This window comes from Ovis aries, chromosome 13, assembly GCF_016772045.2.
Source record: "Ovis aries strain OAR_USU_Benz2616 breed Rambouillet chromosome 13, ARS-UI_Ramb_v3.0, whole genome shotgun sequence".
Lineage (NCBI taxonomy): Eukaryota > Metazoa > Chordata > Mammalia > Artiodactyla > Bovidae > Ovis > Ovis aries.
The window spans coordinates 12207007-12233089 of NC_056066.1; the positions used below are offsets into that span (position 1 = coordinate 12207007).

General features: G+C 43.3%; 2 protein-coding genes and 1 long non-coding RNA gene across 8 annotated transcripts in view; 2 read left to right on the plus strand and 1 right to left on the minus strand.

The window, feature by feature from the left end:
- Positions 1 to 66: 66 nt before the first annotated feature.
- ATP5F1C (ATP synthase F1 subunit gamma) lies at positions 67 to 13416 on the plus strand. Of its 4 annotated transcripts, XM_004014180.4 has the most exons (10): positions 67 to 153; positions 4871 to 4905; positions 5413 to 5544; positions 7585 to 7789; positions 8380 to 8523; positions 8643 to 8707; positions 9703 to 9858; positions 10258 to 10354; positions 12659 to 12695; positions 13277 to 13416. In XM_004014180.4, exons 1-9 carry the CDS (start codon positions 98 to 100, stop codon positions 12663 to 12665), a joined length of 897 nt encoding a protein of 298 aa, XP_004014229.1. In that variant the 5' UTR covers positions 67 to 97; the 3' UTR covers positions 12666 to 12695; positions 13277 to 13416. The 4 variants fall into 4 exon arrangements, with proteins under 4 accessions (XP_004014229.1, XP_004014230.1, XP_060253167.1 ...); XM_004014181.4 differs by lacking the exon at positions 12659 to 12695; XM_060397184.1 differs by lacking the exon at positions 13277 to 13416 and having other exon boundaries at positions 12659 to 12701.
- LOC114117551 (uncharacterized) lies at positions 9592 to 20035 on the minus strand. 2 transcript variants are annotated; one of them, XR_003591171.3, is made up of 3 exons: positions 19989 to 20035; positions 19037 to 19148; positions 9592 to 9991 (listed from the first exon to the last, which is right to left on the minus strand). It is a non-coding gene; the product is annotated as an uncharacterized LOC114117551 (long non-coding RNA). The 2 variants fall into 2 exon arrangements; XR_003591170.2 differs by lacking the exon at positions 9592 to 9991 and having other exon boundaries at positions 18930 to 19148.
- A 93-nt stretch (positions 20036 to 20128) lies between these two features.
- The window catches only part of TAF3 (TATA-box binding protein associated factor 3), a 119808-nt gene continuing 113853 nt past the window's right edge, over positions 20129 to 26083 (plus strand). Inside the window, exons 1-2 of one of the 2 annotated variants that reach the window (XM_004014182.6) lie at positions 20129 to 20501; positions 25090 to 25332. In XM_004014182.6, the coding sequence (XP_004014231.1) occupies positions 20336 to 20501; positions 25090 to 25332 (409 nt within the window). In that variant the 5' untranslated portion in view covers positions 20129 to 20335. Of the gene's footprint in view, positions 20502 to 25089; positions 25333 to 26083 lie in introns of those variants that run through there. The other variant, XM_042230446.2, reaches the window with a different exon arrangement.

A 26083-nucleotide genomic window follows, 5' to 3' on the forward strand; every position in this document is an offset into this window, starting at 1 on the left:
CTCAGGGAGACGGGGGTGTGGGCGGGGCACATAACGCAGTTTCCGCGCATGCGCAGTGAGGCCTGTCTGACCGACCTTCAGCGGGGCCGGCGCCACCATGTTCTCTCGGGCGGGCGTCGCTGGCCTCTCGGCCTGGACCGTGCAGCCGCAATGGTAATGGCTGGTCGCAGCGGGGACGAGAGGGAGGGGAGAGCTCGGGTAGGGGAAGCGAGTGGGGAGGCGAGTGGGACGGAACCGGGGTCTCAGGGCTGGCCAGGCCCCGGTCCCGCGGAGGCCCGGGCAGCCCGGCTGCAAGAGGCGCTCGGAACAGAGAAGGGCGCGCGAGGGCAGCGGAGACGGCGACGTCGCGCCTCTTCTCCTGAGACGGGCTGGGGCAGGGTGAGGGCCGAGAGGAGTGGTCATCAGGGACCTCGGTAGTGGACCTTGGGCCCAGTCAATTGTAGAGCGGCCTTGGATCTCCTCAGCGACTAATGAGACGCTTCGGAAGCCTCTGCTGCTCGCCAGGCGACCGGCTTCGGGGAGGCCTTTTGGAGGGCGGGGGCTGGGAAGGGCCCCAGCGAAGGTCCAGTGGAAGGTTATAAGGTGTGCTTTTGTCCTTGACGCCGTTTGAAACCCTGCGGTGCAGAGGGCATTGACTCCCAGCCCGTGTTGAGCACCGATTCTGCAGCAGGCGCCTTGCTGGGCCCTGGTGAATGAAATAAGTGCCCTCGTGGGCTGCAAAAGGGACCTTAAAAATATTAAGGCGAGGAAGGGAAAGATACCTTAACTATCTCGAAACCGTTGTGCTGAAACAGTAGCCCTGCAAGGTCATGACATCATCATAAGGTTCCGAGGAGGAGGAGATAGACGGACTTAGCGTTATCTGTTCATTGCTATGCAAGTTTTAAGGATTTTAATAAACACTGGTTTCTCCTCCATCCCCAAAAGAAGGCATGTTAGAAGGCCTGGCAATAGGGAGATATATGTTGGTTTGTAGTGGTGCTCTGTAATAGGATGGAATGTTTTGAAGCTAGGCAGTCTGGAAGGATTGCAGATAGGGTGCTAAGGGAATTGTTAGCTGTCGACTGTGTGTTTTAGCAATTACTTGGTTTTACAGTATAGGAGAATTCTAAGAAGCCACAGCACTAGATGTGTGTATCCTAATTTATGAGAAGGGACTCTAATGCATGAATTAAAATAGGTATGTTTTCATTAAGCAAATAACTGATAATTTCAGGGTAATGAAGTAATTAAATTTGATGTGAAAAACCTACACACAGATGTTAGTGGGTTTGCCCTGGAAGTCAAATTTTCTTTCCCGTAATGTTGAAAAGAGTATTGATGGGGATGAAGGAGTCAGCTCAGTTGGAATCTAACTCATAGGTTGCCCCATTTCTTCATCACTTGGCACACATTTGTTGGGTGCTTGCCCGGCACCAAGTTGACACGGGGCAAAGTGCTAAGATGTGAAGAACAGACAGACGTGGTCCTGATGGAATTTGTAGGACAGTGTGTCTGACACGCAGCAGTAGTCTGCAAATGTCAACTCTCCTTCCTTCCTTCCCATCTTGCTGTGCATGAATGTAACCTGTAAATATTTTTAGAACTTTAAGTCAGCCAAGTTGATCTTTTAAAAATGGACAGTTTCTGAAATGAGTACAAAATATTTTACCTTTAACTGTACAAAATCACTTTTAAAAACATGTTAAGATCATTTGAGGATCCTTTAGTAAAGGATCATTTGAGTGTGCTCTCTGAGATGGAGAAGGAAATGGCAACCCACTCCAGTATTCTTGCCTGGAAAATCCCATGGATGGAGGAGGGTGGTAGGTCCATGGGGTCACAAAGAGTCGGTTGTGACTTCGCTTTCACTTTCTGTCTAAGATAACTACTGTGGGGGGCAGGGAGCTTAAACTGGAACCCCAGTCAGCAAATACATGTGGAAGTCCTGACCTTCATCAAATAGATAGGTTGTGAATATTCATCAGACATCAGTGTTCCACCTTGGAGAGCAGACTCTGTCCTCTTCTTTTTTCTGGATAGACATATTCCAACAGCCTGGTGTCTGTTTTGCTCCTGCCATTTCCTAGTCACTGTAATCGCCTTTTGAATTCAGCAATTAAAGCCTTCCTAATGTTTCGTACTCCACAGAATTAATCTGAAAAGGAAGTACACCTTTGCCTTTATAGAACCAGGAAGAGGCATGTCCTTGGTTCTGTTTTGGTTAATGTGCAGTTTGTCATTGTTCCAGAGACGTTAGCATACTAATATTAACTGAATGGTGAGTTAAAATTATTTTAATTGTTTAGGGTGTCAGTAAAATAACAACTACATTTTTGAAAATTAGACCTTTTTAAAAAAGCTCATTTAAGAAAATGGAAATAAGAAATTTGGTTGGGGAGGGAGTTTCTGATTTTTCTGTGTCAGAGGGAAGATGTTTCTATTTCTCAATGTTCCGCCTTCTCTAAGATGGAGGAACTATTTTATATTAGGAAACCAATGGCCATAAGTGGAAATGTAGATGTTGAAAAGGGAGGGAGAAGGCGTTTCAGGGAAGAGAAGGCAGGTCTTCATCTGAAACTGAGATAGCAGATACTTACTTTTAAATGTAAGAAGCATGAGGCAGCAGTGTGTAGTGTGCCAGATGGAGTGGTGCCAGACTGCCCGGGTTGGGATCTTGACTCCCCTCAGGTTTGAGTCCTGACTGCCTCGCTGGGTGGCCTTGTGCAGGTGACTCAGTGTCTCCCATCCCCTCATCTGTTAGATGGGGGTAATGTAGTGCCCCATTAATTGGATTGGTGTGAGGATTAAATGAGTATTTGTAAAGAAGTGAGGGTAGGGGGAGAAATGCTTGTGAGGACCCAGATGTATCCACTGAAAAATGAAAATGAATCTGTACATGCGTGTTTTATCTATATAAACTAATGTGAGAAGGTAGAAGCCTAATGACAATGGATCACGGATGGTGGTAAAGTTCTGGAAGTCATTTGGTGGAGAGCCAGGGGTTGGACTTTTTCACCCAGGCATTCAGTATTCAAATCGCAGATACTTCATAATTTTCTTTTCCTTAGGAATTAGTAGATGCTGCTGCTTCCTTAATTTTTAGTTAGTCAGCGTTATACGCTCCTTAAAATTCTTTCAAGCTGTCTGCAGTGAGTCTCGCAGACCCCATCCTGTACTGGCTCCTTCGGTTTTTCTCACACTGCCATCTGATCATAGGAGATCATGGCAGTCCACTCTCTGTGCAGTTTGCCCTCCATTGTACTAGATAAGTTTGCGGTTTCTTGGATAATCTCCTGATGATTTCTCAGGACATGAGACAATTTTCTGGGACACAGCTGATTCAGAACTTCCTTTATCTTTTCATTTCCAAAAACTATATTCAGTAGAGCAAGCTCTCCCTAAAGAGAGCTCAGATCAGCTCTTTTTTATTTCGTTTTTCTATTAAATTTTTTTTTTTGGCATCAACCATCATGTCTGTTGATAGTTACAAATCTGTCTCTAATCTCAAAATACCTCATATTTTCCACAGACCCGGAGCACATTTCCACCTGGTCCCATAGTATTTTCACAATATCACATTCAAAACTCATTATCACAAGTGAGAATCCCCCCTACCTAGCTTTTCTGTCTTGGTTAAATGACAACACTGTGCACTCTGGTCATTAAGTTAGAAACCTTTAGGTCCGCTTGCTCTCAGATCTAGGCTCCCATTGCTTTGCCAGCCTCTCAGTCCAGGTTCTTGCCTCCTCTTGTCTGGAAACTGCAAGCAGCTGCCCCTATGGCCTCTGTGTCTTCAAGATTCAGTATCATTCTGTGCTTTTCCTTGCCATCTGAGGACTTTAGTGAACAATTAAAGTTTCATCAGGTGGGAGGGGGGTTCATGTTTGGGAACGCGTGTAAGAATTAAAGATTTTAAAATTAAAAAAATAAATAAATAAAGTTTCATCATTTCCCCACTACCGATAAAATAATATTTAAACTTAGTAACGCAAGCCGTGTCTCCAGCCTTGAAACTGCATACAGTTCCCAGGAATGCCCCAGGGCCCTCCTTTGTGCAGTGTATAGATCCCTCAGTCCTTTGGCGCTTTCCAGGCCAACAGGTGCTTGGTGGATTGAAGAGCTGAAAGATGGTGTATGTTCGATAACATGTTGTCTTCACCAGCAAGGGGAAGAGCCTCTCATATTTATCTTTAACTCACTATTTTTGACTTTTATGTGTTAGCTCTTTAAAGACTAGAAAAATATTTAGTGTAAAATTTATGTAGATCTTAAGTTTGCATGGATCTTGTCTATGAGATAATAGTGTGCTTCTTGTGGTCAGAGACCAAGTCCTGGAGCAGAGGATCTGCTCCATAAAAGCTCACTGGATTGAGTTGGAACAGTTAAGAACTGGTTTTTAAATTCTACTTTGACACTTGTGGTCATGTTAGAATGTATGATTGATCCTAAAGTGTTATGTTGTTTATTGGTGAAATGAGAAAGTCAGGAGCTTCCTTGGGAACTGAGCAATCATTTTTAGAAGTGGCTGACCTTGAGTTTAAGAATAACTGGATAGCCTGACAAGGGGAAGGACTTGTCTGTCATGGAAACAATATAGGCTAAGACATGGAGTGGGAAATAGAGCCTCTGTGAATGCCATGTGACCTCAGTGGAAGCTTTATGTTAGGGCAGCTCGAATGAGACCTTTGAAACAGGGCTTGATATCCGTATTAGGGGGTTTATGCTGCGGCTTAGTCGCTTCAGTCATATATCCATATATAGTCAGACTCTTATATTTGATAGATTGTTTCTTTATGGGCCACTCTTTAAGTCCATATATTAACTTTGGAAGTTTCTGGAGCTTTTTCCCAAAAAACTAAAAAAAACTTTTTGCCACCTTTATTTTCAGGATCCAAGTTCGAAATATGGCAACTTTGAAAGATAGTAAGTACTTTTATCTCAATATGTGAATTAAGAAAAACTAAATTTTGCCAAATAAAAATACTTTTGAAAGTGTGCTGCTTTAGCCCATTTACGTACTTGGTTAAAACGGACAGTGAATCTATGTCGTGTGTCTCTGGCGTTGAAAAACCGCTGTGGGGGAACACGTGGTGGCTGTGCTGCTGTTGTGTGTAGAATGATGATAATTAGAAAAAACTGCACTCTGTGTGGTGTGTAAGATGGTATGGGACTTGTTCTCGGTTGAAAGCCGTTTTCAGTACCATTTAATGCTTTACATGCATAATTTACTGTTACATTGCTGGTTTTGCTTGCTGTCCAGATAGCGCGAGGTCTGACTTACTGGTGCTACTGTTAACTCTAATATTAAGCCTCGTTTGCCAGATGGTCTAACTGCTAGTTATTCTGCCTTGCAGTTTAGGAAAATATTTCCATAAATTCACAAGTGAAGTCACAATTCCTTTATATTAACACAGCACTTCTGTTTTTCAGTTACCAGGCGACTAAAATCAATCAAAAACATCCAGAAAATTACCAAGTCTATGAAAATGGTAGCAGCAGCGAAATACGCCCGAGCTGAGAGGGAGCTGAAACCCGCCCGAGTGTATGGAGTGGGGTCCTTGGGTAAGAGGGGTGTGCAGTCAGATTACAAAGACCTTTTAAGCTAGAGATCTCGGTCCTGAGCACCTACAAGCACTCACGATCATGGCAGCCCTGTGTGGGCGGGCACTGTTGGAGCCCCAGCTTTGCAGAGGAGAAAACCCAAGTCCAGTACAGTCGTGACTTTACCTGCGTGGCTTGGCCTCCGAGCCTGTCTCTATTCATCACTGTATGTGTTCACCTCCCTTTTAAAGTACTCTGAAATCAAATTGTTCCTAGATTATTAAATATGCCATCAAAAGAACGTGGGGTTTAGTGCATCAGACTCAGATGCTTGATTTTATCCTGTTACAATGTGATGTGATCTTTTAGGACTGCAGGTTGGGGTGGGGGTTTCCTGCAGTGGAATTTGAACAGTCAAGGGTATGACTGAGTATATGGACAGAGTGTTGAAAGATCAGCTGTAAAGGAAGAAAAAAGATACATCTGTATTATCTGTATTAATCTGTTAGATAGAAATTACTTTCTGCAGGAGTTTTCTCGTGTTCATATTTCTTCAGCATGCATTCATACTGCTAACGAAAGTTTTGTATGAGAAAATGATAGTGTTCCATGCTTCAGTTGAAATGACTCCTTGCTTTGAAAATGCCATACTGGGACCTCCCTGGCAGTCCAGTGGTTAAGACTTCACCTTCTGTGCAAGGGGTGTATGTTCAGTCCCTGGTCAGAGAGCTTAGATCCCAATGCCTCATGGCCAAGAAACCAAAACACTGGACAGAAACAATATTGTAACAAAATCAGTAAAGACTTTTTAAAAAATAAAGATACTGTGTTTAGTTTCACTTAGCAGTATAGCAGAGACTTGTTCCGTTAGGTTTTAGCCATTTTTAACGACACCAGCTGTTTGCTCTTATGAGTCTTGTTCTCTGCCGGGCTTAATGAAGAAATTGACTTGAATATCTGATTAGAATATTTGTGGTATAATATTAAACATTCAAGTCAAGGCTGCCAGTCAACTTCTAAGTCCTTCAAACTGAAAAAATACTGTCTGCTGGATATTAAATGGCTAATCTTTAAAATATTTAAGAACTTTAAATAGGAATTTTATTTTTATGCTGTACAATATAAAAGATAAAAAGAGACTTAAAAGGAGTATTCTCTTCACTTCCCTGAACTTTAGGGTTGAGTATGTACCTGTCTCCGCCTTTTATGGAGGGTTCTCAGGTATTGACATTTGAGAGTCCTGCTCTAACTGAAGAAGGGTAGTAGGAATTTGGTTGAAGTGGGGGCATGTGGCACCCATGAGGATGCAGTTTGCAACTAGAGAGAGAGCTGCTGAAACCATCCTGTGTTTGCACCGGAGACATGCTTCCCACGAGCTCCTCCTGACAGGTGGGCTGCTCACGCTGCATGTTCTGTGGAGGCCTGGGGCCCTCTGGCAGCCTTGCTGAGCTTGCCTTCAACTGCTCTGCAGGCCAGGAAGCTGCTGCCTCACCTTTCTTCCCACTAGTCAGACAGGCATCGCGATGTGATGCCTCTTCTGACCTTCCCGTGTCTTCTCAGGCGTTTTCCCAGTAAAATCCACGTGTATTGAACCCTATTTGAATCCCTGTTGGCTTCTGCTGCTTTGAAGATCAGGCCAACAAAGTGAGGCTGTTAAAAGTAACACCCAAAATAAAATGGCATCCATTATTTTAATGTCAGTAGTTTTCATAAAAGCTCGCTGTGCAGATTATATGAACAGTTCAGTAAATATTTACTCTTTGCTTTCTTGGTTGTACTCTGAAGATTTTAATTATTTAAAAATTTGGTAAGTCTAGATAAGTTGTCACTTCTCAAAGTCTGGCCTCTTTACAAGCTGTTTGATTGTACTAGTGAATTCTTTTAGTCAGTACTTAAGAAAACTTGCTGTTTAGAGACCTCTTAACAGAGATTTATACCGTTATGGTTTTCAGCCTCTTTCTAAATAAGTGCAAAGATACTTGATAAGTAAAGGCATCATTTTGTGAATTAGGGGTTATTGCTGTATTTAGTGTAATTACACCTTTTTTTTTTTTTTTGAAGCTCTGTATGAAAAGGCTGATATTAAGACTCCTGAAGACAAGAAGAAGCACCTCATCATCGGTGTGTCCTCGGACCGAGGGCTCTGTGGTGCTATTCACTCCTCGGTTGCTAAACAGATGAAAAGCGAGGCGGCCAACCTTGCAGCAGCCGGGAAGGAAGTTAAGATTATTGGAGTTGGTGATAAAATCAGGAGTATACTTCACAGGTGATATTTATACATTGTTTATGTAGAAGGCTGCAGGCACCAGTAAAGGGCAGTTTCTTTGATAGTTTATTGAAGCAAGGTGTCTTTTTGGTTGCCATTTTATAGACATGGAGAAGCTTTGTTTTGTTTCAAGTTTTATTCCAGGATATCTTAGAATGTGTAGATTTCCCTTGTTTTTCACTTGTCATTTGCTTCTCCTTCTTCCAAACCATAAATGGAATACAGTAGGAGTGTCAGAAGCTCAGGGCTTTTTTTTTTTTTTTTTAATGAGGACTCTGGGGAGTTGTCATGGTCTGGAAATGCCAGAAATGAATAACAGTTAATTAGAATTGTCAGGAGAGGAGTAAAGGCAGAGAGAGAGATAAGGCGAAAAAGGCTGATTGTGAGTCCTCAGCTTTGGGCAGGCGCTGAAGGACGGGTGACCATAATAAGGTAGGGGGCACCTTAAGTCAGTGAACACCGCTGAAAAAACACTCAAAAATAAATATCTCCACTCAGAAAACACTTGATTCATAGAGTATTTTTGCCTTGTTCCCGTTGCAGAAGTATTCCTCTCAGCTGTTTCATGTGATCTCTTCGTTTTCTCATAGGACTCATTCTGACCAGTTTCTGGTGACATTCAAAGAAGTGGGGAGGAGACCCCCTACCTTTGGGGATGCATCAGTCATTGCCCTTGAGCTGTTAAATTCTGGATATGAATTTGATGAAGGGTCTATCATCTTTAACCGATTCAGGCAAGAAAAATAGTGAAATCCAGGCTTTTTTATGTTCAGATTTTTTTCAGTTGAGTGAATGTCTCCTTAATAGTGTGAAATTATAAGCTTGAATTTACATTAGTTTTTGCCATTTCTAGGTCTGTCATCTCCTACAAGACAGAAGAAAAGCCCATCTTTTCCCTTGACACCATTTCAAGTGCTGGTGAGTTTATTTTGTATGACAAGTATTTTTCCTGTGAACGAGAGATTTGCAGATGGAGGAAAACAGTATTTGTCAGGGTGGGTTTTTTCAGCAGTAACAAAAATGTTGAGCTGTTTCTATCACCATCTATTAGCAGCTTCCATGAAACTGTAAAACATTCATTGTATAAATAAATATCCATTGGGGGCCAACATTATATATGAAAGTCATCATTGCTCAGTGAAGCATTCTAGAAATAATACTCAGGAACCAATTTCATTTTCCTCTCCTATATATTATATTTCTTCTATTCTAAGAGGTACACTCTATAATGTCTCTAAAATTGAGGTGCTTCTACCAGTCAGTAGCACATCATTTTAAATTGGCTGTGTTACTTTATTTCTTCAAGGTATATAAAATAGGAATTACACGATCCTCTGCATCTTAAGTCAACGGAATACAGCCCTGTCTCACTTTACCCTAATGAAGACTTTGTGAATGCGCTGCTAAATTTCTGCTGCCTAATTGCTGAAATGCAGAGCAGACTCTAACTCTTCTACTCATATTCTCAGAAAAACTTTCCCTCTCTCGTTGTCCTGACAGTCAGATTTCTCCGATAACCACATGGTTGAGTTGGGATTTTTATATCACACTATACAAGTCTCATTTTTCTCATTAATTTCTCTATTGAAAAACACGGTCCCGGGCTGTCTGCTGGCTTAGTCCAGGGCACTCTGCTAGATGCTCTACAGAGGCTTTATACCCATGAAATGTAGGGCTGTTACTTTAAATGTCGGCCTCTTGGGTTTTATGAAGTTAAGCATTTCAAGTAGAATACCAAGTGCTTTGTTTATACATCATGTTTTACTGAAAATCTGCTATAATCTATAGTATGAAAATAGATGAAGCTTTTAGAACTGTATATTTTAACCAGTCTTACATTGACTTCTCTGCGATTATAAAGGATTTTTGCACCAGGAAGCTTCTTGATTAAATCAGTCTTTGCATTTCAACAGAGAGCATGAGTATCTACGATGACATTGATGCTGATGTGCTGCGGAATTACCAGGAATACAGCCTGGCCAACATCATCTACTACTCCTTGAAGGAGTCCACCACGAGTGAGCAGAGCGCCAGGATGACGGCCATGGACAACGCCAGCAAGAATGCTTGTAAGCGCCCGGCAGGCTGAGCGCATTCCTTTGCTGAGGCTGCGTGGAGGCCCTCGCTCATGTCAAAGGGTGTTAGCAATTCTGGAAGAGGAGCAGGAAAGCTGGGGTCTGGTCCTGGGCTCTGCCACTGGTCCTGTGAGGATAGAAAAATTATATTCTTCTCCTTAAAGGAAGTAACGTCTTACTTGGTAGGAAGGAAGTGTGCAAGTACTTTAATTCTTGGAAGATACAAAAAAAATATATCTCTATAACGTTTTTCAAGAGGCCAGTTCTAGTACCTCAAAGGAGACAGAATCTTATTTTTGAATTAAACAACTTAGATCTCATGAATGAGTTAGTAAGCAAGGTATTCTTTTCTGGTTTTAGATCTTGTTGTCTAATCTTCTGTTTTGTTTGTAGCCGAAATGATTGACAAATTGACTCTGACATTCAATCGCACCCGCCAAGCTGTCATCACCAAGGAGCTGATAGAAATCATCTCTGGTGCTGCGGCTCTGTAAGTAACTGAGCGTTGCCTTCAGCATTCTCGTCTCACAGAGCCTGCTCGTTTATCCTTGGCACGTTTATGTCCCCTTCTCCCCTCCCATTTTTTGGTCTGTTACAGAAAAAAAATGATCCATTGCTTAATCTTGTTTCCTTGATCTTAGAGTATAAAGATTTGGTGAAAATGAGATCTCTGGAGTATTTTTGATTGTTTCAGCCAAAACATTCAGGCTTAGTTTATCAGTTACTTACTGGTTTTCAGTTTGGTTTTTTATAAATCTATAAATTATTGAATGGTGGTAGGGTCAGGAAGTTTTTAACTAAGTTTTCTGTATCAGTACTGTCCTTTGATAGTTCTTAAAATACTGCTTTTCTCAAGAAAATGTCTTGGTTGTTTAGCTAGGTATGTTAATGTTTATAACCAGGGTTATAGTAATGGGAAATCTATTAAAATGATTACATTGAACACCCATTACATGCCTCATATAGTGCTAAAGGGTGGGATCCTTTGTCCCAAGGCATTTACATCCGAATAGGATAAGAAAACGTAGACAGTTGTGCTGAAAGATAAAATGTGTATTAGGTTATCTTTGACTCATTCTCTCACCTCCTGCTAGTTGGTCACCAAATTCTCTAAATCTTACCTTCTAAATATCCCTTGACTTTCTCCCCTTTATGCCCTCAGAACGCATCTTTGTCATTTCTCTCCCAAATTAGAAAATATATTTTTTTTAAGTGGCACATGCTTTTTCCTGAAATGTCATTCTTTTTTTCCCCTGCACCCTTAATCCTCCGCCTGACTGACTCTGTTTGTCCTTCATAACGGAGCTGGGGGACTCCTTTCCCCCAGAAAACCCTCCTTTGTGGTGTGAGTGGGGCTATTTCCCGCGTTTCCCTCCATCACAGCACTTAGACCATGTTATTAGGAACTGCCCCTAGGTTTGTCTGTGTCCTGTGGCTGGAGAGGGGCCATGTCTCGTTCACTTGTAGCTTCATCACCTGGCATGCACTTCCTTAGTAAATATTTGTGGTCTGAATGAATGATGAGCCATCAGTGTATTAAGAACTGGAATTTTAGAAGAGACAGAAATAACACTTTGCTGAATATATGAATACCTGGGTCCAGGTTTAAGACTCGGGAAAAGGTTCATTGCTAAGGTGACATAGAGGTTGGTCCTTTTTGTCTCTGGAGGATGGAAATGGGCAGGATTCTAGAGAGACACACAATCTGGTTGAGACCATTCTGTCAGTGTTGGTTGGCTCCATCAGCTCTGCTGTCCTAAACAGCCTTCCTTCTCTTATTTTGCTTTCAAGCCTGCGTATAAGCTATCTGTCCTCCTGGTCACTACTGCTCTGTTAGCATCAGTGTCCAGGCAGTGATGAGTGGTCCTGCCACTTAGCAGCTTGACAGCCATGGTTAAGATGCTCTCCCTGCAACACAGTTGTTTTCTATGACATGCGAGCTGGGATGGGGTTGAGCAGGTGTATTATTTGTGTCCTCCTTGCTGTGCATCTGCTGCTTCTCCGGTGGCGAGTGTGCTGAGGCCTGGGGGAAAGAACTGCACTCTGAAGGTCTGGGGGCTGTAAGATGCAGAGAGCCAGGGGAAAGAGCAGTGGATGCTCAGAATAAATGGAGGCTACAGGCTCTGCAGAGTGGAGGACCCGGCTCTTGGTTAGGAATGTGGGGACCTGACTGAAAGTAGCAAATGCAGAGAAATGAGAAGGACATTGGGACACAAAGAATGAGAATTTTAATAACAGTTCAAATAACTGGAAATTGCCTGTTCAGTTTTCACTTTCTAGAAAGGCAGGCTAAATCGTTTATTAAAAGTTAGCTGTGCAAACCTTAATAATCCTCATGATGGATTATTTATATGAAATGAACTTGCATGCTCTGTAACCTATCAGCTCTTCTGCTTAAAGACTAGTATTTAATACAAACACATTTGGCTATTTGGTAATAAAAGGCATGAGTAAACCATATTTGAGGTGCCAAGTGTTAGTTGCTAGCTTAAATTAAAATATATATATATATATACTACTTATAGCAAAATTGTGGTTTAAAGTGTGCTTTCATAGTCCTGCCTACTTGCATGAACATGGTTTTATTACTTTAGCCAGATTCAGGTCTGTAATGTTTCGTAACAATTAGTGACTCTGTTTTAAGGAACTCTTTTGGTAAGTATTTATGTGATACAAGGTAGTGAATGAGGAAATGGGCTTTCCTAGTTGGAAACTGTACATGATTAACCCGCATGGATTGCTTCCTGACCTGCTTGTTTTCTGTTTGTGTTTTTCTTCTAATATAATAACCCAGGGAGTAATGAAAATCAAGTTTCATCCTCAGACAAGAGGTAAAGTGGTAATATTTCACACCCTCCCCCCATCCCATTAGAAAAGAAACCCAGTCAGAGAGAATTGAAACTAATTCAGCAACAGGGAAACTGATTTCTTGGGAGATGAGACTGGCTGGCCATTAGGGCAGCAGTCAGATCGTGGGATCACATGGCTGATGCTAGGGGTCTTTTTTTTTTCCTTCTTAAAATATATTAAATAAACTACAAGGATAAAGAATCAGCATTCCTTTCTCAGAACCCCTTGATGTCTGACTCCACAGAAGACAGATCAGTCCTCTCCATTTCTCTATTCATTCTGTTCTGACATTGCACATCACGTAGGTTCTGGAAAACTCCACCATGTACTCTTGAGAATGAGAATAAAACAGGCAAGCAGCATTGTTACAGAAATTAGTTTTGCCCTCACAGACCCCGTGAAAAGGTCCCTAGACCAAAATTTGAGAACCACTAGTGCAGAGTAACAGTTTATTATGTAGAGTCAGTTCAAGTCCCACTTTAGATACATATTATCTCTTGATATGTTTAATTTCAAAAAAAAATTGTTTGATTTTTATTTGTTGTATACTTTTATTTTTCAGGTGAAGAAGAATTCAGCAAGCTGATTTTGTTGTTAGCTTACTGCTGTCCTTGTCAGAAGAATTTGTTGGTCCATTGTTCAGATTACTAAAGACAGCAAGATATTTGTAAATTATCTTACAATAAATGACTCAACATAAAATCACTGCTTTTTTAAATTATTATTATAGAACAACCATTTTCAAAATGAGATCTTACAACACTTCAAATATTAACATACTTGTATTAAAATTTCTTAGTAAGAAGCCAGTTGAAGAGGCTCTTGTGATTTTTTGGTTTCCTAACAGACATGGAAAGCCTGGCTTCTGAGGGGTCACAGAGTGGAAGGAAGAGGTGCCAGCCACACCCCCAACCCAGGCCTCCCTGCCTGTCACCCTCAGAGGACCACCAGCGCAAGGCAACATTGCCATGTCTGAGTCATTCACTATTTCTTGTATAGAGAGTGGAGAATTCCAGGGACATACTGACTCTAAATAAATGTTTAAATCTTTTCCAAGGACTGAGAAACATTTCAGTAGGATATTCACTTCACATTCACATTTAGATAGCCATTAACTTTGGGCACCTGAGCTATTCTACAGAACGAGCTGGCCCTGCCAAAATGTTGGGATTTTTTTTCCTATTTAAGAGGATTTAGGGCTACAGTCCATGGGGTTGCAAAGAGTCAGACATGACTGAGCGACTAACACTTTAACTTTTTTCGGGTTTTTTAATTGCAAAAGTAATACAGGAATTACAAGAGATGACATAACTATAAAAAATATACATAAAGCCCATCGACAACACTTTATATTACTCTTTTAAAACCATTAAGGTTAGAAGGGAAAGATAAACTGAACAGAATCTCAGTGTCATTTTCTAGCTTCCCTGAAATGATATAAGAGCCATTTTGATTTCTGAGTTTTTGTGATACTTGTTTTCCTCTGAAAACTTAGGTCTCTACCTGTGTTGCTTTGAAATGTTGCCACGATGATTGTTAATAAGCATCTTTGGGCAAGTCTCTGCACATTTGGATTAGTACTTAATTGGAAGTGGGATGATCAATGACTCAGACTGTGTATTGGGTTGCCAAAAAAGTTCATTTGGGTTTTTCCATAAGCTTTTCCATGTTAAGCATGGAGCATAAACTTTGGGGCAAATTGGGTTAGAGTCTTAGTTCAGCCCTTACCAGCTGTGTGACCTTGGGTGAGTTAATCTTTCAGTTTTATCATCTGTAAAATAATTAAAATAGGACTTACCTTATAGGGTTATGAGGACTACATGAATCAGTATTTGCAGAATACTTAGAATCTGACATGGGATGAGTGCTGTAACTGTTTAAATGTTACCTGATACAGTTAAGTGATCATGTTTACTGATCTGTGTGTTAGCACTCTTAAATTCTGAAGATACGATAATATACTCCTCTATAGGAGCTTACAGTCTGGTGCAAAGACATAATGAAAAAAAATAAGGCTTTTGGGTATAGTGAAAGTGTTTGTCGCTCAGTCATGTCCAACTCTGGCTCCTCTGTCCATAGAATTCTCCAGGCAGGAATACTGGAGTGGGTTGCCATTCCCTTCTCCAGGGGATCTTCCTGACCTAGGGATCGAACCCAGGTCTTCTTCATTGCAGGCAGATTCTTTACCATCTGAGGCACCAGGTAAAAAAATCCCCCGAGGAGGACTTGTCTGGTGATCCAGAAGTTAAGGCCTACATGGTTCCACTGCAGGGGACCAGGGTTCCATCACTGGTTGGGGAACTAAGATCCCATATGTCCCGTGGCCAAACAATCGGGCTTTATTAACAATTATCAAAATACTGAGGAAAGACATTTGCAATACAAATTTGAATATAGTATTTTTTTAAACATCCATAAATCAGACAAAACCCATTTTAAGAAAAATGAGTTGAAAAAAGCTCAGTTTACAATAACTTAGATGAATGTCCAGGGAATTATGGTGAGAATTCTGAAAGATTATATGACAAAACTTTAGAAGAGGAGAATGGTGGTTGTCAGAGATTAGAGATGGGAGCAATAGGAAGGCTGGGATGGGTATCAAAGGACAGTGAGGAAGATCCTTGTATTAGACAAATAAAAGACTGGGACATCCTATTAAGACACCTGTCCTGGACTTTGCAAAAAAGTAAATGTCATGAAAGACCAAAAAACCAACAAGCAAAAGACAAACAACTGGTGGGATTGGCCTTACCAAGAGAGGAAAACAAATTTGCTGGTGGTCCAGTGGTTAGGACTCCAGTGGCGTTCACTGCCTTGGAGCTGGGTTTGATCCCTGGTTGGGACTGACTAACCTGTAAGGCGCTTGGCATGACCGAGAGAAAAAACAACCAAGTGCAATGAATGAGTCTTGAATAGGTCAGAGATTAAAAAAAAGGCTATAAAAGATGGGAACAATGGTAAAATTTAAGTATGCTACTTCACATTGGGTCAGGTTACTGTATCAATCTTGTGTTTGTTTTATGTGATAGTTTGGATGGTGGGGTAATGGAAGTTGAGATACACTTCAAGGATCCTCCCTTCAGCTGGGCTGAAGGAAGTATTCCCTTAGCTTCCGAGAATTCTGGCAGCACACAGCCCTCAGCTGTCAAAGCTCATTGGAACTGCCTCAGCTGGAGACCACCTTGCCTACGGTCATGGCCCCACTCCTGGGCAGCCCACACCCATGGCCTGATCACCGTGGGAGTAAAGCCATGCCCCCTTGCCTGAGCTCTGGACAGTTAAAACTCTCTGTGGGGTTTGCTGAGGTCTTCCCTGAGGATGGGCTGCAGCTCAGCGTCTCCCTCCCCAGCTGGACTCCTTCCCTTCATCCAGGCAGTGATCTCAAGAGCATCCCTACGCTAGTCTCCATCTCAGACCCTGCTTCTGAGATCTGTCTCAGAACACACTTCGGGAGTGGGGGCGGGTCTGACTTGGGACCGTGCTCACAGGAAGGGTTTGAGGGAGCGGATGCTAGGGCAGGACTTGGGAGCTGGCTCAGCCCCTCGGCCACCGCAAAGACTGCCTTGGGAGTGGTAGATGGAACACAAAGAGCCCCAGGCACGAGGCGGATCCCAAACGTGCAGGTTGGTACAACCCCCACGCTGGTTCCCTGGCTTCTGGGTAAGAACTATGGCAGTGGGAAGGCGGAGGACAAATTTTTCAGACTGGTTAAACTGATGTAACAGGGCTTCCCTGGTAGCTCAGTTGGTAAAGAATCTGCCTGCATTGCAGGAGACTCCAGTTTGATTCCTGGGTTGAGAAGATCTGCTGGAGAAGGGATAGGCTACCCACTCCAGTATTCTTGGGCTTCCCTTGTGGTTCAGCTGGTAAAAGAATCAGGCTGTAATGCGGGAGACCTGGGTTTGATCCCTGGGTTGGGAAGATCCCCTGGAGAAGGGAAATGCTCCCCTCTCCAGTATTCTGGCTTGGAGAATTCCATGGACTATACAGCCCATGGGGTTGCTAAGAGTCAGACATGACTGAACTTTCCCTTCCATTGGGGGTCCGGGGAGGCAGAAGTCAGTGGTACACTTAAAGACTTGAAGAAGTTGGTGTGTGTGCACTCAGTCCCTCAGTAGCTCAGTTGCGTCCAACTCTGCCATCGCTCGGACAGTAAGTAGCCTGCCAGGTTCCTCTGTCCATGGCATTTCCTAGGCAAGAATACAGGAGTGGGTTGCCATTTCCTTCTCCAGGAAGGAAATTCAGTCCCAACCCAGGGATTGAATCTGTGTCTCCTTTATCGGCAGGTGGGTTCTTTATCCCTGAGCCACCCGGGAAGCCCAGGGGTTGGGAGAGGGGCAAAATCAGGGAAAGGGATTCAGGGGGACAAACTGCCAAGTATGAAATAAAACACAAAAATGTAATACAAAGCACAGAGAATGCAGCCAATATTTTACAATAACTGATGCCCAATGTGGTGGTGTTATAAGGTGGGGACTTTGGGAAGGTCAGGAGAGTGTAGCCCTCATTAATGAGATTAATGCTGTAGTGAAAGAGATCCAACAGAGCTCCCTGGCTCCTCCCACCTTGTGAGGATACAAGCTGAGAATTCTGTGCCCCAGGAGAGGGCCCTCACCCGACAATGCTGCACCCTGGTCTCAGATTTCCAGCCTCCAGAACTGTGAGAAATAATGTGGATAAATGACCCAGTCTGAGTTATGGCAGCCAGAAGGGACTAATACAGTACAGGCTAGCTTAACGCACTGCCCACTCCCCTGCAGGACTGAAGGCTTCCGTGTTCCCTGGAATTGTCTCATATCATATGCTCTCCTCAGGTAACGACTTGCCAAAATGGGAATATAAAGGTCCAGCCCCTTTGTTCCAACTCAGGACAGAGGTGAAGGGTCAATCCCAAGTTAGAGCTCCCTGTGGGATTGCCTGAGGTCCCTCTGAAAAGTGCATTGGAAACCCCTTTGCTTGTACAGATGTAGACTCTAGGAGCACTGGGTAAACCTGCAGGTCAATCTCCACCTCAGAACTGGAGAACTGAATCCATGATACATGGTTACGGAGGGGAATGTCCTTCTCTGAGGAGATACATGCTGGAGTATTTCTGGGTTAAATGTCAAGATGTTTGCAATTTATTTTCAAACTATTCTGAAAAAAACGAGTCCTGTATGTATGGATGTATATAATAAATGTGGCAAGATATTTACAATTGGTGAATCTAGGTGATGTGTGTTCCTGTGTTTGTACTTCTGTTTCAATGTTTCTGTAGGTTTGAAAATCTCCAAAATAAAATATTAAGAGGTTGAAACACACAGAAAGGCGATATAAGAGGTGTAAAAGGAATTTCGAGAAGTATTAACAGAACAGAAGAGAGTAGGGTGTCATGAGGTCCAAGAGTTTCAAAATTAAGATAGTGCCAACATTATCAAATTGCTACAAAATGGTCAAGCAAGGATAGGACTGAAGTGTCCCAGAGATTTAGCATCCAGAAGGTCCTTGATAATCTTTGGGACAGGGCTGTCAGTGGAGAAAAACAAAGGCACACTGCCGCCTACTAAACTGCTCATTGTCTGCAGGTTGTCGTTTAGCTGCAGTATCATATTTTCCATTCTGTTGGTTTCAGTTCAGTTCAGGTTTACTGGGACTTAAAAAAATTGAATATTATGTTCAAAGTTCTGGAATGGTCCCTAAAAGGAGAAGGTAGAGTCATGGAGCAACTCACAATTTATTGAAGAGGCACATTAACTCAAATACTAAATGCACTGTGATAGGTTCAAGAACAGAGGAACACAGCTTAGACAGAACACAGAATAGGAACACAGAATAGAGGAGGGGAGGAAGGAACACTCCAGAAGCTTTTAGAAGAAAAAAGCAAAAACGGGTAAAGACTGAGTAGGTGAGTCAATACAGCCTGGCTTCCTATAGGCTGAATCTAGCTTAAATGTGGGATTAGTTTGGCTTGCAAATATATTCCCAGGACTTCCCTGGTGGCATGTACAGTGAATAAGAATTTGCCTGCCAATGCAGGGGACAGGGGTTTGATCCCTGGTTCAGGAAGATTCCAGGTGCCAAAAAGCAACTGAGCCCATGAGCACAACTACTGAGCCCACTCTCTGGAGTCCGAGAGTCACAACTACTGAAGCCTAGAGCCTGTGCTCTGCACCAAGAGGAGCCGCCTCAACGAGAAGCCCACACACCACAATCAAGACCCAGCTCAGCCAAATAAATAGAATAAAAATTTTTTTAATGTATCTCAATAGTTAAAAATATTGATCGAGCTACTGATCACAAAACCCCGATTTCCTGCAGCTCCCTAAGATCTGGTAGCCCTTACCTGGAGTGGGGAATCTAGAGCAGGCAACAGATCTTCATACACCCAGCTGGATTTAAGGACTTTGACCTCCGTAGGCAACTGAGTCCTCTCTTCCTTTGCCAGATCCTAGACGCTGGTGAGAAGGCAAAGGAACCCCACTTCAATACTCTTGCCTGGAAAATCCCATGGACGGAGGAGCCTGGTGGGCTGCAGTCCACGGGGTCGCGAGGAGTCGGACACGACTGAGCGACTTCCCTTCACTTTTCACTTTCATGCATTGGAGAAGGAAATGGCAACCCACTCCAGTGTTCTTGCCTGGAGAATCCCAGGGATGGGGGAGCCTGGTGGGCTGCCGTCTATGAGGTCGCATAGAATCGGACACGACTGAAGCGACTTAGCAGCAGCAGCAGCAGCAGCAGCAGCAGCAGACGCTGGTGAAGGGAACACTGGCAAACTCTTGCCCACCAGCATGCCACCCGTTTCGGTAAATAAAATTTTATCGGAACCAGGGCTGCGATTTGAAAGAGGTGCCCCGAGACAGGAAAGGGGCAGGGTAGTAGCTCGGATTTTTAAATAATTGTGTTAAAATACTAGTAATTTTCATTGTTTTCTGCTGTCCCCTTAAATTGTGGTGGTCAGCGCCAAACAGGCCACATCTTACACCCTGCCCTACTGTGAAGGGTTTCGAATGACATGATTAACCGCTTGGACCTGATTTAATCTATACAATGGTAAACAGATCTTTTTTTTTTTTTTTTTTTAGCAGAGGCGTGATTAGATTCGCGACTGTACGTTTCCACGCCCCTAAATCCCACTCTTACATTTACAGCCTCTCGGGTTCTCACTTCTCTCTAACACCCACATCCTGGCTCCTTCTTCGGGCCCTGAACCATTGACGGTGCCCTCCCCAGTCCCCTCCGAGAGAGTACCCCAGGAGGCCCCAGGAACCTGCCTCCTCTGGCGCATCCCTCACCTGCGCCCCGCGCCGCCGTTTCCTGCATCCTTCCAGGCCCGAGAGTCAAACCGGGACCATCGCTCTGCTACAACGGGGCGGAGCTTCCGCATCGGCCCGCTCCTCACTCGGCTAGTGCTGCCTCGCCCCGGCGACCATCCAGCGGGAGGCGGAGCAAGTCCAAAATGGCGGCTCTCAGGCTGGCGCGCTCCGTGCTGCTGAGGCTTTGAGGTGGTCGCCGGGGGTCGGAGGGGGACGATTTCCCCGCCGCGGAGGCCTTGGAGAATGAATCGGGGGCCCTGCTAAGGCTAGGCGGCGGAGGTGGAGAGAAGTGGCGGCACGGACTGCGGTGGAGTCCACGGAGCGGGATGTGCGAGAGTTACTCCAGGTCGTTGTTGAGGGTCTCGGTGGCGCAGATCTGCCAGGCGCTGGGCTGGGACTCGGTGCAACTGAGCGCCTGCCACCTTCTCACGGACGTGCTGCAACGCTACCTGCAGCAGCTGGGACGGGGCTGCCACCGGTACTCGGAGCTGTGTGAGTACGGGGCTGGGGACGGGAGGCTGCCTGGCCGGTCACGAGTGACACCTCCGCGCTCCCCTGTGCTCTCCCGGCGTCCGGGAGGTGTTGGTCCTTCGCCCTCACCCCGCGATCGGGTGTCTTCTCGCCCCCTGACGCTCCTCCGCTCCCACTGCCCGTGGAAACTCGAGTCATCCCTCTGCTGCCTCTTCGCCAGCCGCTAACTTATCCCGCGTGCAGCAGGAGCCGGGTCCCCGCTCCCAGCTCCACACCCTCTGCCCTCCTCTCTGATCTGGACATCGGCCTTAATCATCGTCTCCTTTGGCAGCGTGCAGAACCCCCTCCAGAACGCCTTACAGCCTCTGTTAGTTTGGTCCTTTCCCTCCCCTTGCCCGCAAACTACTACAACTAGTTGTCACAGGCGCTCCGTCTACCGGCCGTTTCTTACAAGCCTGGCCGTTCTTCAGCTCCTGACAACACAGACTCGTTGACAGCTCTGCTCCGTTAGGGACACTGCCTCTTCTTTCTGTTTCTGTTCGTTTCACGGGCAGCATCTCTACCAACTTGGTCAGTTTCACTTATGTTCACTTTCATTTACGTCTCAATTGATTTCCTCCTCGTCTGTATTTTTATGTCAGTGGTTATCAGAGTGTGGTAGAGAGATCATAGGCAGTTTACAAGCTTCCCCAGGTAGTCTGGGCTACAGCAGATGGTTTTTAAGTGAATATCTGGTAGTACCTGTTCTTTAGTGGCTAAGTCATGTCTGACTCTTTAGTGACTCCCTGGGCTGGATCCCACCAAACTCCCGTGTCCATGCGGTTTCCCAGGCAAGAAGACTGAAGTGGATTGCCTTTTCCTCCTCCAGGGGGTCTTCCCCAGCCCAGTGACCAAACTGGCAGTCTCCTGCCTTAGCTGGTGGATTCTTTACCACGGGACCACCAGGGAAGCCCCAGGAGTATCTATAGCTGGTGGCATTTACAAAATTGGAATCTTTAATAGGTGCAACACATCATCTCATTGATAAGAAGTTTGTGTGTGGAGAGGGAACTGACTGACCCTCACTGAAGTTTCAGGGCATTATTTTTGAGGTGGTAAGCTGGAGAACCGGGTGAAGTGTTTCATGCAACATTTTGTTTTGTTAAGGTGGTTACTCCACTGAAAAATTGACACCCTTAGATACACTTTACTTCTTAGGTCCCAATTTCCATACCAACTTCCATCGTCCTATCAGAATAACCTGTCAGTCACGCCATAACACAAACCTGACTGTGTCATTCTTAAAAATATTCCAGTTAGTTACAGGCTGGGAATCCGAGCTCTCTAGCAGCACGCGCTTGCCTTTGTGAGCTCACATTTTCTTACTTTCTGCTGGCCTATCATCCACGGATAGCATGACTTCTGTTTTGAGATTCACTTATCATTTTGCTTTAGGAAACTCATCATATCTCTTCTCATAATTCTGTGCATATTTCTGCCATGTTAACTGAACATCTTGTTTGTTTTTTAAATGTATTTATTTGGCTGTGCTGAGTCTTGGTGGCGGCACGCGGGATCTTGGGTCTTCATTGAGGCTTTTGGGACCTAGTTCCCTAATCAAGGATGGAACCTGGGCCCCCTGCATTAGGAGCTCGGAGTCTTAGTCACTGAACCACCAGGGAAGTCCCTGAATACCTTATTTTGTAATCATCTGTGTATATCTCTCACCCTCTCCTCTTCCCTCCCCAGGAGACAAATTTATTATATTGGTGTTCAGTAGCCTAGTACAGTGCCATAATAGAATAGGCAGCCAGGAGATACTTGTTGAATAACTGAACTGATAAGCCACTACCATAATAATTATTTAGTCCTTTGACTTTTTGAGTTTTAAAAATGTGTAGTTTTGGACCCCTTGATTTCACAGCTGTGTCAAATCTGAACTTGAAGCTGCCGAGTGGCTCTCACTGACTGTTGTCTTGCTCGCGTACCACCAGCACACTGCTCTTTGCTTTTGCTTCATTTTCCTCCCTCCTCCCTTCCTGGCCCTTGTGTGAGTTTACTGTTACGGTATGCATGGGCCTGGTTATATTTTTTGCTCCCAAATTCCCTGAATGACGATGGCTGTTCTGTACCTTTAGGTCAAAATATCTGCAGAATACATAGTTACCTTTCCTGACTCACAGAACCAGATGGGTGCTGGCACTGCAAGCAGCCAGGTATTCTAGAGTCATGGGGTGACCCTTGTTTTGCCTGCATGTGAACCTCGTGGATAATTGCCCAGTCTCTGTAATGATTATCTTACTTTTAGTTGAGAATAGGATGATCCGGTTCATTACTCCTCATTGTGATCTGGTGACTTTTCAAAAATGCTACTTCCTGGTATACTTAACCGGTTACAGACTTTTTAAGGTTCTTTTTTCTCCACTATTCTTATTTCAGACTGGAATTAAATCCCCACTATGCAATCTTGTCTTCTGTTTCTTCATTTCTTTTGTCTTTCTAACACAACGTGTTTTGAGCACCACTTATATATTTGCTACCTGATGGAGACGTAGGATTACTTAGGCAAAATCCCTGCCCATAAGGTGTGTACAAGGGTGTTGAAATGTCAGTAAAAACAGAATGATGGCATTTGTTCCTTTTTAAAAAGATGCTTTTTCAGTAAAGCAGGTATCAGAAGTTACTATTAATTCAACAAATATTACATTTAAAAGTTTCCCAAAGGTAACGATTTACCAAAGCACTCAGGAGCAGAAGTTTCCGTATGCGCTCTATTATACATTATGCTGAAAGCAGTGCACGGTATCAATAGTACCTGCAGAGGAAATAGAGAGACGGAGAGACGCGTGCGCACTCTGGGTTCCTGGGCCGGCTTCACAGGGAAGACGAGATTTGAGTTGAAGCATGACGCACAGTGGTGCGAGGTGGGGAGCACGCCAGGTAGAAGAAAAACATGACCTGAGATGACAAAGTGGGATTCAGTGAGACAGCCAACGTGGAATATGTAACCAGTTCATTTGGAAGGTGCTAGAGAGAAGTGTTGGAGAAGGCAATGGCACCCCACTCCAGTACTCTTGCCTGGAAAATCCCACAGACGGAGGAGCCTGGTAGGCTGCAGTCTATGTGGTCGCTAAGAGTCGGGCACGACTGAAACGACTTAGCAGCAGCAGCAGCAGAGAGAAGTGTTAAATGGAGAAAAATCAGGTGAGGGAGGGACTTCACAGATAGAGGCAGGAAACACTGCACGCTTCTGTGCAGGGGAGAGGGTGCTGAAAGTGATTCTTGAAGACAGTTGCGCTGTCGGTGAAACGCACTAGAGATGCACTGGGGAGGGCCTGAAGCTGTGATGAGACGGGGAGAGGGAACGGAGCAAAAGGAGAAGTGCTGAGAGCCAGGGCCAGCAAGGATGGTGCGGGGGGGAAAGGACTGGAAGGTCTTGGGCTGAAACTGCTCAGATGCGGAGGAATTCAAGAGGATCACATTTTTTTAGAGTGAGAAAAGAATAATGCTTTTAATAAGGATCAAAGAGTTGAAAATGCCTGCCTGTCATTAAGGGGAAGAGCAGGTATTCATTTTATGTATTCTTTCTCTTTTATACATTGTAGAAGTAACCTGTACTTGTGCAGAAATTCAGACTACAACGTTCTTGAAGTTAGATGCGAGTCTCATGGTTCAGTTCTTCCCTTCCCTGTCTGCTGCGATCAGCCCTGTAACCTGTTACAGTTGAATGTGTATCTTTCCAGAAGTTTTCTGAATAGGTGTTAGCAAGCAGGTCTAGTTTTTGCAAACTGTGTATTATTATTTTCCATTTTACATCATGATTTAATTTTAGGCAAACTGAATTTGATATGATTATAGGAGATTGCAGTAAAAAAAAAGAAAGAAAGAAGACTATTTTATGGAAATCTGGAACTGGAGTTTTCATAGAAGTTTTAAAAGATGCAGAGACCTTAAGTTCTATTAAGGGCAGGCAGAGAAGGAACCTCCTTTTCTAAAGAGAATCTCACTATATCTAATGCTTTATTGGTTTATCTCTACCCATTTTATATAGTATCTTCTAAATACATTTAAAATGTATATTTAAATTGCCTGTATGATCTAAGTCCTGTCAACACATTTTCTTAGATTAAAAAAAATTTGATTTAGTGGTATAATCATTTAGCAGATGTTTATGGAGTACCAGCTGTATGCCAACCACTGTTGTACTTTCCAGCATTGTATCACTGACAGAAAATGGAATGGACATTTACCTAGCTTGGCATTCTACATATTTGATAAAAAAATAATAACAAACATTTACTTTGTGTCAGCCAATGTCCCAGGTGCCCTTGACCATCCTTGAGTTACTTTTGACATTAGTTCTGTACTGGCTGGTTGTTAGCATGAATTGTCCCTGGTGTTCTGGCTGGTCATCAGGTTGTATTTAAATGGCCTTTCAGAGTCAGCTTTCTAATATTTAAACAATATGATGTTCTGTTGAAACTTTATTCAACTCTTTCCAATAACTGAGTCCTAAGTATATATTTGTTTCTGAGCTGCATATTTACCTAATACTTTTTATCTTAAAGCCTTAAAAGATATTCATGGAATTTTCTTAGAATAATTTGCTCTGCTTTTGACTCTGTTTCAGATGGCCGGACAGACCCAATTTTGGATGATGTTAGTGAAGCTTTCCAACTCATGGGGGTTAGTCTTCACGAACTGGAAGACTATATCCACAATATTGAACCCGTCACCTTCCCACATCAGATCCCTTCATTTCCTGTCAGCAAGAACAACGTTCTTCAGTTTCCTCAACCCGGAAGTAAAGATGCAGAGGAAAGAAAAGAGTACATCCCCGATTACATGCCACCCATTGTGTCTTCTCAAGAAGGTTTGTGGGGGTTTTTGTTTCTTGCTCATGTATTTGTAACTATTTTAATGGCTTTTTAGTCTGCTTAGGTTTTCTAACTGAAATATATAAAATGTTATGCTAACATATAAATTCTGGAAATGCAACAAAAATATTTTAATATTACTTACAAATTGTTCTAACCCTTAAGACAACAAACTTACAGCCAGCCTCAGCAGGCAGAGCCCTGGAATCATCAAGGCATTAATTTCCTTTGTAAATTTTAAGTAGGGGAGAACCGAAGGTGACCTCAGAGAGAAGCCTGTCAGGAGACATAGTAAATGAAAATGGGATATTCAGTAAATGAGAAAAGCTTTGAAGCATAAAATTGGGGTGGTTCTCCCCATTTACTGTAGACGTGAGTTAGATGATACTGGAAACAGTGGGTGAACATTCACTAATATTATGTAGATTTATCTGTATGATAAGTAGAAATATTTATGTTTGGTCATACAGAATTTTTATTGCAAAATAATACCTACTCAGGCATAGTCAATCCTTGAAGAGTTCCTTTTTTCCTGCATAATTTTACATGTTGATCTTCTAGGTTCACTAAGATTTTAAAGAGATACATATGTAATTTGTGGTCTGTAATGCAGGTACAAAACATTTTTTCTTGTTAAAAAATGGGAAAGTTGCAATTTTTTTTTTTAAAATTCTAAAACCATAGATGTGCTTCAGGATAATGCAAATGATGGCAGAAATGGCTTTATCGCTTTGTTTGTTCATGTGC